Raw genomic sequence first — 15,213 nt, 5'->3', positions numbered from 1 at the left:
GGCAGTAGCTTGTGCCATGTTCCTGTCTTTGCCGGTTTGGCTCCCAAGAAAGGTGAACTACTTGACGGTGAGCACAAGAAGAACATGAAGAAAGATGCTGTATCTAGTTTTGATATGAGCTCTATTACTGATGCGCTTGAAGAGGTACCAGATCCATCTCGCCCAGGATCACGGGCTTCGAATTCATCTAGAGAGTCAGATCGATCGGGATTTAGTTTCACAGGTGACACCTTCATTCACGAAGATGGAACTCATCTAAAGGCTCGTGAGGCAGTTGATGTACGAGGACTTGTTACATATGACAACAATCAAGTTGTCGGAAGATCCATCTTTGAGATGAAAGGCAACCAAAAGTGGACATTTGGCCTCTACCAAGGTTTGAACTATGGGGTTAGATCCTTGGTAGACAACATCAAACGCCACAGGTTTAAGAAGTTTTATGTTGTGGTCATGGGAATTGAATGGGTTGGGTGTGCAGTGATTGATCCTATTGGGTTTTTGATAAGTAAGGAGAAGAAGCTTTCAGGTATTCCAGAGTTTAGGAAGCAAGTGGAATTGAAGATTGCTTATCTCAAGCAGAAGGGTAAAACTGAAGAGGTAAAAAATATGGAGAAGCGTTATCCCAAGTCATTAAGTGACAAGGATTTGCTAGACAGTTTAACCAAAGAAATGAAAGGCAACATGAGCGCAGCAGCAGTCAATGCATCAAAGGCATCAAGAAACACTGAATACGTTCCAGAATTTAAAAACGCGACCAATTTGCTTGTGGGAACTGCCACATTTAGAAAGAATGCATTCAACATGAACAAGTATCCCATTGCTGAAGGACAGGCACTCAAAGAGGAACTAACTATTGTGAAAGGTATTGCCAGAGTTATATTTGGTGACAGGGTTTTGGACTGGAAGCTGCCGGCTCTTATAAAACATGCCAACCAACGAAAAGCCAAAAGCGTTGATTTGGTGAAGAAAGTCAAAAAGCTTAATTTATGAATAAAATGTTTGGTTTAGATTTATTTGCATTTGATTATATGGATTAATACAATAAATGTTTTTTTTTAGTAAAACTTTAAAAGTGTTCCGCCCGACTACTTCACCAAGGACAGCAGTTGTGTTCCTAGGTGTTTTATTCCCTCGAAAACTTCGAATTCTCGAAAAGAGGCGGCACTGATCCGCATGGGAGAAGAAGCCGCTAAAATTCTAAGTCTGCCGGCTGTCGGATATCAAACTCGGGACATGCTTTTGGTTCGTTGATATTTGGTACAGCTTAGCTTGCTAATGGACAAGGCACACCCTCGCCACGTGTCCATTAGGGTTTTCCTGTTCTGTCCGCTAGCGCGGTGCGCTTTAATCCCGATTTGTCTCATGGTATCGGAGTTGGGATAGTGATGGAAGGAAAGCCATCCATCCACGAGTTTGATGGAGAAGGGTTTGAGGGATTCAAAATCCATCTTGAATCCTATCTCTTGTTTCATGGTTTGTTGGGGATTTTAGATGGGACAGAGTCATCACCGGCTCCAGGCTCTAGTGCTGCTGAGGTGTGTGATTGGAACCTTCGGGATTCCAAGGCTAGAGGGAACATTGTGATATGCTTGTCCTCGAATGTTTTCTTTGCTGCCCCATCAATTCCAAAGTCCATTGCGGCAGAGCTTTGGAAGTGGCTGAGTGACACCTATGGCACCAAGAGTGAAATGGATGTCTTCAACATCCATTCACAAATGGATTCCTTGAGGCTAGAGGAAAATGGCAGTATCCAGACTCACACTGCCAAGCTCTAGGGCTTCTTCACACAACTTGCGGCTGCTGGGGTGAAGCACTGTCTCACAGATGAGCAACAAAGGCTATGGCTCTATAGGTCCTTGCCAGCTGGCTGGAAGAATGCAATTGAGAGCCTGCTTCTCCAACTAGGGATGACTTGGGTAGATGCCGTGAGGAGTCTTCACAACATTGAGGCCATGCGAAGCAAGAGAGATGAAATGCCATAGGCTATGTATGCTTTGCAGGCTTCTAGTGATGCCTAGGTGGCAAAACCACATGCAGCCGCAAATGCCCAGAAAGGGCAAAATTCCGTGGCATCTGGGCATGCCAAGCCCAAACTTGCTAAGAATCAGTGTGCTCGCTGCTTGGAGATGGGCCACTGGGCTTGAGATTGCCCTGCTCCCAAGCCTGTCAAGCAACTAGCTATGCTGGCGAAAGCAATTCTACTTGAGCGTGATGGAATTGCTATTGCAAATGAGGCTGTTGAGGAGCTCTACAATGCAGAGGCAATTGCCACACCAAGCTGGTGGCTCTTAGACTCTAGTTGTACTAATCTTATGAGCAATAGGAAGAGTCTTTTTGAGTGTTATCAGCCGAGCATTGGAAAACATGGTTTTCATTTAGGTGACAATACCACCATCCCTGTGGATGGCATCAGGCAATTTCGGCTCTCACTTGATCATGGGAGGACCATGGCCTTTGATGGTGCTATGCATGTTTCCACCTTGCGACGAAACTTAATGTCTGTCACCAAGATATGTGATCAAAATGTAGTGGTAGTCTTTGATGCAAAGGGAGTCTCTTTAGTTGACTCTAGCAACTTTCATATGCTTGGTACATAGTTGCTTTGTGGGTCACGCATTGGGGACTTATATGAGATTACTGCTGCCAACCCAGTTCAGGCCTTTCAGTCTGTGGAGGCAAATTCTCATGTAGAGCTTTGGCATAAAAGACTTGGTTATGTTCATTACTAATCTCTTCAACAGATGAAATGCCAAGATATTGTTACTGGATTGGATTTCCGACGTATCCCATCTACATTTTGTGAAGCTTGTGTTTTAGGCAAGCATCACCGCCGAAATTTCTCACTGAGTAAGCATTGAGCACTTGGACTTCTGGATTTGGTCCATTCTGATCTTTGCAGCCCCATGGACGTGCCAAGCCATGATGGCTCAAGATATTTCATCACATTCATTGATGACTATAGCCGTTGAACATGCATCCACTGCTTGATGCGTAAGAGTGATGCAGTTGCTGCCTTTCAAACGTACAAGGCATATATTGAAAACCTCCTTGATCGAAAGATAAAATCTCTTCAAGTTGATGGTGGTGGTGAATACCTCAACAATGAGCTTCGGGGCATTTGTCGTGATGTAGGCATACGACTACAAGCTACAGCCCGTTACACCCCTTAGCAAAATGGTGTTGCAGAAAGAAAGAATCATACTCTTGTCAATGCTGCTCATGCTTTGTTAGCTGATGCACATCTTGACAAGATGTTTTGGCAAGAGGCCATAGCCACAGCAATGCATGTACAAAATCACCTTGCCATGGCTGCTTTAGATGGAAAAACTCCTGAGGCATTTTAGACAAGTTCTACTCTTGATGTGTCCCACTTTCGGGTCTTCGGTTGTGTAGCATATGCACATACCCCTGATCAACTTCGGAAAAAGCTAGATCCCAAAAGTAAGAAATTCATCTTCGTGAGATATGCATAGGACAACACCATCGGGAGAAAAGCTTACAAGTTGTGGGATCTTGCATCTCACAAGGCTATTGTAAGCACAAATGTCATGTTCAATGAAGACAACTTTCCCATGCGTACAGAGGCTCTTCAAGATCCTTCTTTTATTGCTGAGACTCGACTTGTTCCTTTGATCCCACTTATGGGAGATGGTCCACTCTTGCCTTTGCCTCAAGATCCTATTCATGAGTTGCCACCAGAGATTCCATTGGGGAATCCTCCACTTCTGGATATGCTTGAACCAGTTGATGCTCCTCCAGTCGAGGACAGGCCTCTGACACCTCCACCACCTTGTCGACATCGTGGCATGCCTGATCCGATGCCAATTCTTGATCACCCCCGGGAACGTCGGCCCTCGTTAAAAGTCCAGGAAAATGCTGAAGCAGATGCTACAGAGCTTGATGACTTTTGTGGCCTTGTTGACGTCGGCATCCCCATGACCTATGATGAGGCTGTCTTAGGACCTGAGGCTTCATCTTGGATGAAGCTATTGCAGAAGAAGTTTCTTCCATTCAGGTTAACAGAACTTATGTTCCAGTTGATTCAGCGCCACCAAGACGACGTGTTTTGGATCCAAAATGGATTTTTTCCAAAAAGTATAGGAAAGATGGCCAAGTTGTATGTTATAAGGCACAGTTGGTTGTTCACGGTTTTTGCCAAGTCCATGGCCTTGACTACAATGAAACATTCTCATCGGTTGTAAAAATGGCCAACCTCCGTACTCTTTTTGCCCTTGCGGCTGCTTGCAAATGGCAAGTCCACCATATGGACGTCAAAACTGCATTTCTGAATGGGGATTTGCAAGAGGACATCTATATGCATATACCTCCTGGTTTTGAGGACGATGTTGCCCCTGGTGGCCCTATATGGCAATTGCGGAAAGCTTTGTATGGCTTAAAATAGAGCTCATGTATTTGGTATCAAAAATTTTATGCCACCCTACGTGCTCAAGGCTTTCGTCGCTGTCATGTTGATCACAATGTGTATGTCAATGGTCATGCTGAGTGCATGGTTATTGTGACCCTCTACATTGATGATTTGCTTATCATGGTGTAAGCAACCAAAGAGAACAACTTGAGAGACGATCCATAGGGTTCAAATATAGAGGGAAAGGGCCCATGAACAAGAGTGCACCCCCTTTTCCAATCGGTTAAGGGTCTTGGGATACTTAGGGTTAAGCGTCCTTGAGTTTAAATAGTACTGGGCTGGGTGACCTCCTGGGAAGTCCAAACTCAGGAGGTTACATTTGGTATCAGAGAGGTCTCAGGTCCGACTCTATTGGTTGGCTAAGGGAATCACACCATATGTTGATTGACATCTGGCTGGTCCAATTTGCTCCCAAGGGGTAAGGTGTCAAGAAAGCCGGGCTCTCAGCTTCCGTTCACGAGGGCACCACATGTTGATTGACATCTGGAGAGCCGGGCTCTCAGCTTTTGTTCACGAGGGCACCACATGTTGATTGACATCTGGCTAGTCCAATTTGCTCCCGCTGGGCTCGACCTGAGGGGTAGGGTGTCAAGAGAGCCAAGCTCTCAGCTTCTGTTCACGAGGGCGTGAACTTGTAGGGAAGTGTGGTGGATTGTAAGCAACCAAAGAGAACGACTTGAGAGACAATCCATGGGGTTCAAATATAGAGGGAAAAGGCTCATGAATAAGAGTGCACCCCCTTTTCCAATCGGTTAAGGGTCTTAAAGTAACCTCCCGAGAAGTCCAAACTTAAGAGCTTACACGTGGGTGATGACAACGATGCCATTGCTGCTCTAAAAGATGCTCTCAGCCAGCAATTCCAGATGAAGGACCTTGGCCAAGTCTACTACTTTCTTGGCTTTGAAGTCACATGTGATCCTAATTCTAGTGGCTACATGCTTAGCCAACGACGTAAAGTCGAAGTCTTGATGGTCGTTGGTGCTATTGACCTCAAAGTTGAGCAGTCTGGTGAGCCTCTACCCATTGGGACTCCCTATCAGCATCTCATTGGTTGCTTCACATATTTGGCCCTGATGACTTGCCCCAACATCACATATGCAACTATTGCCTTGAGTTAGTACAACACATCACCAACCACCATACATTGGTAAGCTGCCAAGCGTATCGTGAAATACCTTTAGGGCACTATAGACTATGACATTGCTTATTTAGGGGGTGATGCATCATTGGCATGCTACACAGATGCTAGTTTTGCCAACAACAAAGGTCATTGCTCAACTTCTGGCATTTGCCTTTCCTTCTCAGGAGGTGCCATCAAGCGACAATCTGTTGTGGCCCTTTCTAGTGCAGAAGCAAAGTACATCGCACTCACTACTAGTAGCAGGGACGTGGTCTGGGCTTGAGGGTTACTTGCTGAGCTAGGATGTGCACAAGCTGGCCCCACTACTTCTTGGTGTGACAATCGAAGCAGCATTGCCATGTCCAAGAACCCCGTCCACCATGCTCACTTGAAGCACATTGAAGTTCAATTTCACTATGTGCATGAGTTGGTTGACAGTGGCACCCTCGCCATCTAACATCTCGGGACACAAGATATGCCAGCCAATCTTCTCACTAAGCCGTTGGGGCCACACCAGCTAAGTGACAGATTTGGTTTGGTGAGTGGCTTCGGTTTGGGGGGGAGTGTTACACGATACACCCTCGCCACGTGTCCATTAGGGTTTTCCTGTTCTGTCCACTAGCGCGGTGCGCTTTGATCCCAATTTGTCTCAGAGGCAAGAAAAGATACAAATGTGATGCCAAGAGTGAGTGCGGGAATGTGGGCGTGCTCTAGGCATTCGTGAGGTAAGCTGGATTCACTCATTGGAGATGTGACGCAGATGAGGGGTCCAGCGGCAATGGATCTTTGAGCTCCTGGTGTCTGCTCCGAAATGGGGCCTACTTATTTGATTTCTTGGCCCATAGGCAAAGCATTGTTTCCGGTCTTTGGAAGGGTTGCTTAATTTCTAAAGAGAAGAATTTACACGAAGTTTTGCAGGATTTTGGCAGAAAAGTTTCCATCATAGCCTCTGCTGGCGTTTTCACCTTCTTACCAAAGTTTCTCTCCTGTTTCCCTCTCTCGGGCACTGAGACTTTGGTGAAACGTTCTTCTTGAAGATCCACATCTCTCTACACAGTTTCCAAAGGTCCACCCAGAGCTCACAGGTACCTATGTGTTGTGATCATAGTTGCCAAAAAACGTATGAAACTAAAAAAACGTAACGTTTTAAACGCGTTAAAAAACGCCGTTCTAAACTCCCAACGCGTTTGCACTATTTGCGAAAAGAGACAAAGGTTTCTTTAGGGTTTCTTTAGGGTTTCTTCAGAACTTCATAAGGGATCTCCCTCATTGCCTTGCCCAAACTCCAGCAAGATGTGCTCGCACTCGCTCCGCTCCCCCAGTGTGAATCTCATGACAATACCTACATGTCCAGTGCCGCTCTGCTTGTATCACATGCTTCCAGCTCCAGCATTTGCGGCGTCCTCCAATTCCTGCCATGAACCCTTAAAAAACCTCGCAGCAGTTTTTCCGATTTCGAGCTAGCAGACCCAGCAGATGCCGATGATGGGCATCTGCTGCAGCAAGCCGCACAGGGTTCAGGGGGGCCAGCAGAATCTATGGTGGCAAGCACGGAATCTGGTCCAGTGCTGAGACAAGCAGAACAGCGAAACGGCTTCTTCTTTCATTTGTTTTAGTATGTTATTCGGTTGGGTTTTATAAACTTAATATTAGATTAAAGTGTCTTTAGTAAATATTAGTGTTTTCTTAATCATTTTAGGCTTTAACATGTAAACGTTTGATTGTCCTGAAAAAAACGTTTTAAACGGCATTTAAACGTGGACGCGTTTGAACGTTTGCACGTCTAGCTGCAACTATGGTTGTGATGATATTGCCGAGCTAAAGTTTTGTTTCTTCGTTTCTCAGCACTTCGACTCGCAACGGCGTAAAATCTCCCGAGCATACGAGGACTACTCTTGGAGTCCCCGCTGGGATCTAAGTGAGACGGTGTCCCGGATATGGTGCGTAGTGTCTCATCGATTCTCGTTTACCCTCCATCGCGCTCACTTGTCCAGTGACTTCATCACCGAGGAGAATGCTTCTTTTAAGCGTACTGCAACAAAAGCTTGCAATATCACTAGCCATTTCGCTGGGCCCTCTCCTCTAATGACGTCTGTGACAAGGTTTGCTGCCTTTGGTTTGCATCCACTAAGACCCCAGAAGCTGGATCGATTATCGTAGATACTTGCATTGGGATGTGGATGGCTGCGATGAAAGAAGATTCGCTGGAAAGCTATGGGATGCTCGGGCCATGTCGAGGGAATGGATGGAATGGAAGTTTTAATATGGTTTGACTTTACCATTTATTCTTCGTGATTTATACATACTAAACGGCCAGAGTGTCCAGACTATTTACATAATAATGTACTGCTTTGTGACATCTCTTGGTGGTGAGGTTGCCCAGCAAAGGAGGAGGAGCCACTGCTTCCAACGTCGAGCTTCTCATAACGATCTTACCATCCACAAGAAGCAAGTTGACCAGTTCCCGAGCAGTCTGCAAGCGACACTTGAACCAATTAGCAAACTTACCAAAACTTCTTGTCACCAACCTGTGGATTCAACACGTCCATCTGCCGAAGGAGATTCTCCTGCAGCACAGAACAGATTCATGCGTTGGGCTGGCTGACACAAAACTCTTACCTCGGAAATGCCAGGGCTGGCCATGACAATGCCTATAACACGGCGACTCAAATCCGTCAAGACGCTTGTGTTGACAGTCCCTTGGGAAGTGAACCAGGGAAGGATCGGTTGAGTGTTTTCCGTCTCCGCATCCTCTCCTTCTGCTTCTGTCGTGCTCGGAAATCCAAGATTGTAACGCCTTGAGTGAGGCTGCACTACCGCACGGACGTGGTCAAAAGCATTCACCTGTAGGGAGATAGTTCTTAATAAAACTTCAGACTAAACCTCTAATCAGTATACCCGTCTCACGCGACCTGACCACTCCAGCTCCTTAACGTACTGCTCGGCTCGAGACATATCACGCGGGTTTCCTGAAAGCCACAAGGCAACAGTGTCACCATTAAGACGCTCAAGCACGAAAGTGAATGGCCTACCGGACAATCCCAAGCGCGTCCCTAGCTCGTCCATACTAAGGCCTTCCTCACCACCGTCTTGGATTGCTCGCATTGCTGCTTCCGAAGTCTCAGGTTCGCAGAGGCTGCCTGCATCGTCGTGGTATTGTTCCCCTTCTTCGGTGTGAGACGGGAAATCTATCAGAATATTGTCCTCTTCGATGCTCAGCGAGTGCAGCAAACTTGGTGTAGTAAAAGCCTCGCGGTGTACCAGTGTCTGAATATCTGGAAAGCCTCTCTCGCGACGAGCCGCTTGAAAGTAATCCTGCCCCCCAAGACCCCTTAATCTCGCCTTGGCAGTACAGTCTTCCAGTTCAGCCTCCGCACTGTCAAACCTTCTCTTTATACAGCATCCAATGGTTCTAGGATCATCGCTTTCACCAATTCCATCCCGCGGAAGTCTTGGCATTAGTCGTAGCTCACCGGCTGTCACCCTTCCAAGGAGGTGTACAAGCTGTCCATAATTTTCTTCCAAATCGTACGGAACCCAGCCTTGATCTAGCTCTCCCTCGTGCTGCTGAAACCACTCGGAGAAGGCCATGAACTCGTGGAAGGTCGTACTCGGAAGAGGACTTGAGAAGGCATTAGCGTTGAACTCTTCTGACAACGAAAATGAGAGTTCACCACCGCCGGAAGTCTGCCAGCGGAAGTTAGTGTCCGTCACAAACGAACGAATGCAATATTTGGAAGCTCACTTACCACCATGCTTCGGTCCTTCAGGAAACTAAACGCTGCATGTATATCCGAGTGTCTGAACTGATGGAGGCCGTCTACAAAAGCCTTTGGCACGTGTACACGACCGTCGCTGACATATGAGTTGAGAAAGATGAGCTTGATCAACTCCACGGCATTTGCAGCTCCAAGAGACGTACGAACAACTTGCTCGGGATTCGCAATCTGAAGAGAAGCTGGCCTTCTTTTCGCTGCTCGTTTGGCACGTTTCTTTACCGAAACTTTTGTTGCCACCACTTGTGTCTTCAAAAGTCGATGAGGCTCTATGCTGTTTGCAAGCGCGTTGCTGCCCGACCCCGTAACACCCTTCTTTGGGATCTGCCTGTTAACAGCTGAGCGCGAGAGATTCTTGCACCTGATAAACTCGTCCAGCGCAGAAGCCACCGCATGATCCCTTGGATTATCCCAGTAGTATTCAGAGTAGTGACGACTCTCTGCCTCTTTGAACCCGGACATGTCACATCCCTCTGGATCATATTCGAAGCCTCCGCCTCCACCTTCCTGGTCTTCGAGACTGCAGTACCGATCGTAACGAGCAGCTAGTAGCGAACAAAGGTTGAAAAGCGCCTTCTTTACAGTAGGTTCAGTCTTCAATTGTGATATCCGCCTGCGACACGTCATTGGAGGTGCAGGAAGATCTTTCACTTCTTTCCAGATTATACGATTCATTGTAAGTGCCCGGTGCTTTGCGTATGCGAAGGCAACCACCCTACAGCATAGAAAACAATAAATCAACACGCATTAATAAAATACAACAACAGGACGTACCTGTCCACGCTATCAGACCAAGGAAATCTCGACCTCGCTGGTTTTAGCTTGTTAACACTGATATGATTGCCATGGTTGACATTGTCATCAATTTCGTCTCCACCACTCGCGTCTTCGTTTGCAACTTCTGTGATCTGTTTCGGAACGGCCTTGGAAAGGAAAGTTTCACCAGGCAAATCTGAAATGTTCGTGAACACTTCCATGAAGTCGTCAGCAGCCTTTAAAGATTGTAATCGTAGTCTCCGGTTTTTCTCATACGAGTACCGCAGGACCTGAAATTATTTCCTTGAAGTAATGCCTTTGAAGCACAGTAACGAACCTGCTGGAGCGTAAGGTTCAAATCCTTAGAAACCTGAGCGCACTCCTTCACTGACAAACGTTCTACATCGTTTAGTCGCTTGAAAAGCTCGTTGCGCTGGTCCATAGTCATCACACGTAGCGATGTCCAGGATCTCAAACCAAATACCTGTCAATCCAGCAACACATGAAAGTGACTGAAGATGTAAACCTTGCATACTCACTTCAGGAACGTTTGATCCCGGAAAAGCATGTCGAGCAATGGATGGGTCTGCCCCCGAGTAGAAATATTCCAAAAACTCCCAGTATTTTTCGAGTTGTCCTTCGGAAACAATGTCGAAATTGTGTTGAGTCAAGGAATCAGGTGCAGTTTTACTCGTCCACGCATGAAGTGGGGGTGGAGGAGGCTCCTGAATATATATTTGCTCCTCCATCGCGTAGGATACAGTGGCTTCCATCAGGGTTATGCTACCAAATTGACCTGTGGCTTGTGGAGAAACCGGGCAGTCGAGCGCGAAGCGGAGAAGCTAAACAGAAAAGAAAACGAACAATTTAACCAACATGGTTCGAAAAATCTGTATGGAACCAGCTGAAGAACTACTGACCTTGAGCCGGCGAAGTACGTCCACCAGCCAAGCCAGCCGTCCTCCAGCCGTAGAATCAAGAAGAGCGGCCTGCTCGGTTGGAGAAAGTTCACAGATACGCGTACCTTGCTTACAGCGCTCCGCCAAGTTATTGATGGACCTGCTCGAACCAACCACTTGTAAGAACAATTCCAGTGGCATCGTCAGCAAAGCGTCCGTTAAGCCGAAAATTCTGTACCCATTCCCAATGTGCTGATTGTTAGTGTACCTCCAGAGAAAATGGTGCAGCATACGGACACGAACCATCTTAGCAGGAATATAGCCATTTTCTTGAAGTGCCACCGGCTTCGTGCTTGGGTCAAGAAGAGGCTTCCTGTGTTCCAACTTCATTCTCTTCAACCCCGTCACTACAACCGCTGTCGAGCCTGCCGCTGCGCTTTTCTCTCGTCCCTGGAGTCGATTGTCGGTCTCAGCTTTTCGGATGCGCTCATGAATCGCGTTCAAAAGGTCGAAGTCCAGCTCTACTGACGGAAGCAAGACGATGTCTGCCTTGCGTTTGCGGCCACAGTTTGTTGTCCCTGGGATTTCGAGCGTGACGCACTTGCATTTCCCTTCACTCTGCAGCTTCTCAAGTGTCCGAATCAGCGTTTTACGGTCCATAGTGGTCTTTTGAGAGCTTATGCTCTCCAGCCACCTATGCAGCTCAGCTCGCACGAGAAACTTTTCTTCCTGTAACCGCGCCAAGATATGTTTCTCTCGCTGAATACTTGTAGTTGTAACGGTGAGACAAGGATACGCCTGTCCTTTCCGGAAGAGCGATGGAGGAGGAAATGCAGCAGCTGGAGCCGTCTGGTCAGCTGGACTGCTTGTACTCGCTGCTCCCTCTTGTTGGAGAGATGCCACAACGGCGTTGGCATCTTCTTCAACTTCCATTTTGAATAATGAATCGGGATCGGCACCAGTTTCTCTGGGTTCATCGTCGTTTTCGTTCTCACTGTCACTGCGTTTTCTCTTTGTGGTTCTTAGCCGATAAATAGTGGATCGCTTGTGGTTTTCAGCTTCAAAAAGAAGACCATGTTTCACTGTCATGTTCTGGATGCGATAGTAATTCCGCTTATTGTTTAAGCCAATCCGCTTCCATACCTGAAGTTACTATTGAGAACAAGATAGAAGCGGACAAGGAGAAAAATACCTCCATCATTGTCACACCATCGGCACCTTCATCGTCAATCATGTTGTAGATCTGCTGATCAACTGAAAGATCAACAAGTTGTTGTGTGACCTGTCCTCTTTTCGGACCCTTGAGCTCGATGTCACCATCGCCTGCAGGAGACTGCTGCTCAAGGTCATTAAACGGCTTCAACAGCTGGAGACAAGGCTTCTCCTGAAAAGAGTTTTTTACGTTAGTAGCCCAAGAACATAGCAAACAGCATCCTTTACCTTCCGACCAATTTTTGCTTTAATATTAGTAACATACCCGCCTTCTTCTAATCTCTTCACAAGCTGTAATAATGCAAACAGTTAGCACTAAGGAGGAAACTTAAACATAGTAACCCACTCGTCGCCATGCACGATGACCAGCTGCTAAACGGTACCCCAGTGTTAATTTCAGATCGGACACAACAAGAACCTTCGAAAAAAAAGAGAGAAACAGTGAGAGTCGCAGGCAAAACAGAAGTGATGAAATCATTACCTTTCCATCAGCTTCCTGAAGCTTCTCACAAATGGCTCTCATTGCCGGCACATCATCGTTTATCGTCAACTGTTTTCCACCATTGGGAGAGCCCTCCCCGGCCTCCTCAACCGTGTTGGATTCTAGACGCTGGTGTGAATTCAGGGACAAGTTTAGTGCATACCGAGCGAGATGCACAAGGTTGGTGACAACGATGGAGCTGTTCTTCTTGTTGTTGCGCAAAAGTATCGACTTCCTCACTATGAGGCCTCTGACTTCCAGACTCCTGAGGATGTAAAAGAGCTTGTTTCCTTCCACTTTGAACTCTTTCCCAAGCTCGTTCTGGGTCACTCCTTTCGTCCTAGAAGAAACAAAAACCAAAACTTCTTTCACAACAGAAGAAAAAAGAGATATGAAGAATCGAAAGAGAAAAAATGTAGTACCGTGCACTTGCCAGACGCTCGAGAATGGCGTGCTGGATCTGAGAAGGCTGTGTGTCAGCATGGCTGATATCGTATAGCCCCAAGCACCCGTCTCGTAGCTCCTGCGAGGCCACCGCGACGACTCCCATTCTCTCTGCCGTTTCAAACGTCTCCACCAAGCTGGAATCACAGGCTCCCCCGGCCGCGTCAGTGATGCTCAACCCCGGCACCCGCAGCAAGCTCCTCCAGATCTCCTGTTTGATGTGATCGTCGAGAACATCGGCCCCAAGCGCCGCCGCCGCCGGAGCACATTGGATCAGGGACCAAAGCTTGGCAAGATCGCATCCTGCGGGGCAGAAAATCGATTGGAATCACGCGAGAGAGAAGCGAAACGATATTTCGGAGGATCGCGCTCACCTCGAGGCCCTTCCGCTGCGATCTCCTCGAGCGCGGCAACCACCAGCTTCTCCATTTCCCAACGAAAGACCTAGGAAGCCCTAAAAACAGAGAGGAGGCACGGAAAAGGATATTCTCGGCGCGGGATGGGTTTAGGGTTCTTGGGACCAAAGACGAGGGAGATTGTCGCCAAGGCGCTGATGCGGAGCAAGCTCAGGAACACGCGGTGCCCCACACTCCACCGCCGCCGAGGCCGCGCGATTCCCTGCTGCTTGTCGCCACAGTCGCCAAGCCAGCATCGGTAGATTACGATCCGGGGATCGTCGACAACGATCCTGGAATGCGGCGACGACGGCGACCTAGAAGGTATGCTCCGGCGCTGTATCAGCTTCAAGGCGGCGCCGAATCATCGCAGGGTTCACAATCACATCGTCGTGACTGAGCGCTGCGCTCGATCGCTGGGCACGATGCTCATCACGGCATATGGGAAATGCGGACTCCCGGCGGTCGGGGCTTGCGGTGGCAGAACGAGCAAACTTTAGGCCGCGGATCAACAAGCTCGATTCCACCAAAGATCGCGAACAAAAGGCTGCCGGTTCCTACTACTACCTGGATGGCTGAGCTTGCCCCCAGGATCTGGCGGTGCTGTCCGTATATTGCTGTGTCTAGAAACACTGTAAATCTTAGCGCGTCCATTTGAGCCAGGAACACGCCTTGGAGAAAGTCCAGGAGCTAAAAGCCGAGGATCTTCTCAGACAAGCAAACGTATAAGGTGATTTTAAAGACTTGGAATCTGATCTTCCAGTCGTCCAGGAAAGTGCTACATTTATACAGAAACTCATCACAACTTTACACTATCCAATCAAAGTAATTCTCAGAGCTCAGCTGTGGCTATTTGTTTTACTACATGCAATCCTAGCAGAAACTTTTATTCCAGTTACCCAGTATTTGTTATAAAAAATATCAATAATTAAATAGCTTGCTTAATTTTGTAGTGAAATGCATTCATTATTATAATTTTAGTTGAAGACTTTAATAAGTGTTGGGACATCTCTAATATAAGTATGAGACTTTATCCCAAAAAACACAAAAGTTTCAAACTCTTTTGTTTTCCCAAAGAAAATATCAAAAACTTTTACACATAGACGGTCTCCATACTAGGACATGATAAGGCCAGACAGATCCAATAGTACCAGATCCAACACTTTGGAATCCTCTGCAGGAAAAACACAAAGTGTTGTGAGCAAGCAAGACAAGAATATGGGAATCATAAAGCCCGAGAATAGATTGAAGATCGATTAAAGTAAATAGAATGACGAAAAAGCAAGAACTTTCACAATAACACAAGGTTACGCAGCAGTTTAGCTAGTCTCTTTATAAATGATTTCACTTTTCTGAGCTAAGTGTACTTTTGAGGTAGAGAATTATGGCACAGGGAGTACTTAGGATATCCTTAAGGAAAGCGAGCATCGCTCACATCACTAGTGCCTCCAACTTAAAAAGATAGTCCATACTCATATAATAGTGCTTTAGTTATTCAAATTCAGGCGGCAGCCATACCAATATATCCGTTCTGATAAGTAGCGAGTTCCAGCAAACTACATCCTATACTGGAATCTGATCAAATTATTCCTGGCATTCTTCATAGGGACACATTTTGGGGCAGACAAAGCCATTCCTCTCACAGCAGTCATAAGTAACCATAGTAAACACAACCCAAATAGATCTGGGACGTACAATTTGCCT

General features: G+C 46.9%; 1 protein-coding gene across 1 annotated transcript; it reads right to left on the bottom strand.

The window, feature by feature from the left end:
• Positions 1–7,820: 7,820 nt before the first annotated feature.
• Positions 7,821–13,543, bottom strand: LOC9661022. The gene is made up of 16 exons (XM_024687556.1): positions 13,489–13,543; positions 13,093–13,417; positions 12,671–13,010; positions 12,536–12,607; positions 12,418–12,480; positions 12,170–12,361; positions 10,999–12,120; positions 10,618–10,920; positions 10,416–10,562; positions 10,097–10,368; positions 9,296–10,037; positions 8,579–9,233; positions 8,445–8,515; positions 8,166–8,390; positions 8,075–8,113; positions 7,821–8,019 (listed from the first exon to the last, which is right to left on the bottom strand). Exons 1-16 carry the CDS (start codon positions 13,541–13,543, stop codon positions 7,852–7,854), a joined length of 4,791 nt encoding a protein of 1,596 aa, XP_024543324.1. The 3' UTR covers positions 7,821–7,851.
• Between the last annotated feature and the right edge of the window lie 1,670 nt (positions 13,544–15,213).

Source organism: Selaginella moellendorffii, unplaced genomic scaffold, assembly GCF_000143415.4.
Source record: "Selaginella moellendorffii unplaced genomic scaffold, v1.0 SELMOscaffold_54, whole genome shotgun sequence".
Classification (NCBI taxonomy): domain Eukaryota; kingdom Viridiplantae; phylum Streptophyta; class Lycopodiopsida; order Selaginellales; family Selaginellaceae; genus Selaginella; species Selaginella moellendorffii.
This window is presented reverse-complemented; position numbering and strand designations above follow the sequence as displayed.